General features: G+C 45.3%; 1 protein-coding gene across 1 annotated transcript; it reads left to right on the top strand.

The window, feature by feature from the left end:
- The first annotated feature begins 1,271 nt into the window (after positions 1-1,271).
- LOC307016540 (uncharacterized protein) lies at positions 1,272-2,401 on the top strand. Its single transcript, XM_079645667.1, has 2 exons — positions 1,272-1,874; positions 2,031-2,401. Exons 1-2 carry the CDS (start codon positions 1,457-1,459, stop codon positions 2,333-2,335), a joined length of 723 nt encoding a protein of 240 aa, XP_079501793.1. The 5' UTR covers positions 1,272-1,456; the 3' UTR covers positions 2,336-2,401.
- Positions 2,402-3,829: the final 1,428 nt, after the last annotated feature.

Here is a 3,829-nt window from a genome sequence, read left to right as displayed (position 1 = left end):
ATTAGATATACTTTAGTTGATCTAAAATATTGATGTGTTAAAATGCTCTTCAAAACACAACTGAAAGTCCATGAAACTTGTCTTTCTGTATTTGTGAATGAAGCGCCATCTCCTGGTTAAAACCTGAAATTGAAAATCTGGCAACGCCCTCTTGGAAAATAGTGGGAGGGCTTAACATTCCTCTATACTGGTCTTTGGCTGGTGGTAGGCAGGAAGCTGTAAGCTGGAGTCCGAAATTCAGTGCTCCATCTGTATAGTGTTATACAGTTTCCAGCTATAGTGTTATAGCAGAAAGTTTAATACAGCGTATTTCTGGTATATTCATTTAATCTATATTCCATAGATGTGTGTTACGGAGTTGGGTCACACACAGTTAGAGAGACAATGGTCGTTCTGAATTATCAATAGATGTATTCATTTTAAGTGAGCTGACATCGAGGTTGGAGGAAGTTCAGAGAAGGCCTTAGGTTATAAAAACAGTTAACCTTTGTTAGTTGACCACTCCTAAAGGATGTCATGAGATAAGAAAACTTTCCATATCTGGAACATACAAGTATAGCATTCAGAGGCAGAACATGTGATATTGTGTATTAACTAATGTAAGGACATTTGTGTGCGTCCTGTCAAGAGTCCTATGTATGTTTCTGTAAAGTTCTACTACTTGGAAGCATTGCTGTAGGACTGCTTGAGAGCAGAGGTAATGTTTTCCTCGTTATTATTGATTGTTGTACAACAAAATAATAATTGATCAACTATACCTGTGTTTGTGTTTTATTGATCCCTCTCTTTTTCATTCTTTCCTGTTGTGAGTGCTACATTGCCACAACATTTTGGAGTAGTTTGCTTAAACATATTTGTGTGTTTAATTACTCTGTATCGAAGTAGTAGCAGTCTGCATAACAGGAAGCTAGAAATATGAGAAGTGAAACAACCCTATTTTGGACCCAGCGTGTCAAAACATCTGTTAACATCTCCTTGTAAGGAGATGGGGCAAACCAGACGGAATCAACGACTGCTGACTCATTGCCTAGGGCCCCGCCCAGGAGTGAAGCAACCAATTAAAAATATGAAGGGAGGAGCAACCGACACAACTCCTCCCCCAGACACTGTATGTAAGCTGTCCAATATTCAAGCTCGGCGCTCTCTTCTGACTGACTGTCCTGGGGCCTCATTTATAACGCCGTGCGTAGGATTGATGTGGGAAGGTTGCTTACGTAGTAGAAATCCGAAAAATAGGTCCATACATTTTCCGCCACTTCCCGATTCACCAAACATTGCGTACCGGCGAGGAAAGTGCGTATGGCGCTTCCTATGCCGGTTTCACTTTATAAATCCTAATCAACTCGAAATGCGGTGCAGCTTTTGCGGGCTTCCCGTCACACCCATATGTGCCTATAAATAGTCATTGATACGCCTATAATGAATATTCATCAAACCGATTTCAGGCAAAACGAACATGAAAAAGAGCGAAAAAAGAGCCAAGAAAAGAAACTTCAACAACTGTGAAGTTGAAATCCTTGTCGGAGAAGTAGAGATAAGGAAAAACATTTTGTTTGGTGGTCATAGTATTGGCGTAACGAATGCCAAAAAGGCAACAGAGTGGCAGCATGTGGCAAATGCTGTCAACTTTGCATCAGCACAGGGTCGCACTGTCGCGGAAATTAAAAATAAGTGGTCAGACATTAAGATGGACGCCGAAAAACGCCTGGCCTCACACAGGCAGAGTGTGTGTGCCACGGGAGGGGGAAAGGGGGCACCGGAGCTCACCCCTATGGATGAAAGGCTGGCCGGTATAATCGGTGAATCCCTGCTGAGTGGAGTGGTGACGGAGGCAGATGGGGACACCGATGTTAAGGTTGCACCGGATGAACCAGGTAACCACATTTATATGCCCTACCCGTGTTTGAAATGAGAGTAAACCAAATGCATTCAAGTTGTGTGATATCTGTTGGTAGCCATATGTCAATAAAACAATAAGTGTATTTTAGAAAAACAAATCATAACTTTATTAACAAAATCATTTTTCGTAGATGCTGCTTCCAGCGGGGTAGGGGGACAGTTTACCGAGGAACCTCCTGCCTCGAGCCTCGGCGTCTCCACGGCACCTCCTGCGTCGAGCCCCGGCGTCTCCACGGCACCTCCTGCGTCGAGCCCCGGCGTCTCCACGGCACCTCCTGCGCAGCCCTCCAGCAGCGGCCGTGTCCTCACGGATGCAGTCCTGCAGATGCAGAGGGACACAATTGCTGCAATACACGAGGTTGCAAGAGAGCTGGGACAACTTCGGCATGTGTTGGCTGAAATAAGCACTTCTTTAAAAGATTTGGCAAATAAATGAGTTGTTTCCATACCTTTTTTTTGTGTCTGTTTTACAAGTGACGCATCACATCCAGACGCTGTTGCAGTCCACCAGGGTTTCTCGCCCTTGCCTGGGGAAGGGGGTCGGGCTTGTCTTGGGCACAAGCAGCCTCAGGGGGTAATGGGACATTGTTCAGCAGTGCCAAATTGTGAAGCACAGCACACGCCCTCACAATTTGGCACACCTTGTCAGGCTTGTAACAGAGTTTGCCTCTTGTGGCATCGAGGCAGCGCCATCTGCCCTTTAGCAGCCCTGTGGTGCGCTCTACCACAGCTCGTGCCTGGCTGTGGCGAGTATTATATTGTCTCTCCTCTGCGCTCTGCGGATTGTGGAATGGGGTGAGCAGCCACCGCTTGAGGGGATATCCACTGTCACCTGTAGGGTTGATAAATAGGTCATATAATGCAGCATATATACATTATTATTTATTTAGGAGTTTTACATTAATCATTCTTACCTACAAGCCAGCCATCATGCACAGCTCCGGCCTCAAGTCTGCGGCCAACACTGCTGTTACGCCAAATGAAGGCGTCATGGGTTGACCCAGGCCACCGAGCAACTACATTTGTTAACAGCATGTTCACATCACATATGATTTGGACATTAATGGAATGAAAGTGCTTTCATTCACACTAGGTGCCCTTAAAGCAACGTGAGTGCAGTCAATGGCACCGATTACATTTGGGAAACCGGACATTGCTGCAAATTGCATTTTTTTATTTGCCTGCTCACCCACCGTGTAAGGAAACATAATGTAGAAATGCGACAACGCAATTATACCTCCCAACACATCTGGCATAACACGCCTGAAGGTTGGCTGGGATATCCCCGACGTGTCAGCCATTTCCCTCTGAAACGTGCCGGTTGCCAGAAATCCAAGTGTTGTAAGCACTTGGATTGGAACCGACACGGCTCAGTTTCTCAATGTGCTTCTCTGTAAAGCCGGGCCCAACACAGCACAACGCTCCAACAAAACCGCTCTTGGAAGTCGGAACCGACTCATGAGCCACTCATCATCATTGGTCAGCAAATCTTGCTGGTCTCTGAAATTTCGCTCCCTCCGCACTCTTCCATTCGCCAAGTCCTCTAGCAGTGCCAAATCAGCCATTGTGCGTCATTACGCATTGTGATGGCACGCATTTGTATACACACCCGGCCACCTGATTGTATCTGATAAGGTACAGGTGGAGAAATGACCCTGCTTTTATTGACTGGTCCATTTGCTAGCCATAATAAGACGAAGATTCGTCATAATCATAATGAATATTATTACTATATGGCTTCCCTTTTACTCTATATGGTATGTAAGGCACCTACAGCTGAGTCTGTGTTAACCCTTGTTGTAGCCTACCACTGTTAAAAGTTATTATTGATAATTGATTTTAGACCCTGCAAGCTTTTTTAATCACTGAAACGTATATAGTTGCACACCGAGGTGTGCCCGTCATCAGACGCACAGGATAGCCTACCTCA

The sequence above is a fragment of the Notothenia rossii genome, assembly GCF_949606895.1.
Source record: "Notothenia rossii genome assembly, chromosome: 8".
Taxonomy (NCBI): Eukaryota; Metazoa; Chordata; class Actinopteri; order Perciformes; family Nototheniidae; genus Notothenia; species Notothenia rossii.
This window is presented reverse-complemented; position numbering and strand designations above follow the sequence as displayed.

Coding starts and splice junctions, on each gene's coding strand:
- LOC307016540 (XM_079645667.1), top strand. CDS start 1,457: ATGAAAAAGAGCGAAAAAAGAGCCAAGAAAAGAAACTTCAACAACTGT. Junction 1,875..2,030: donor GGTTGCACCGGATGAACCAG/GTAACCACATTT, acceptor CATTTTTCGTAG/ATGCTGCTTCCAGCGGGGTA.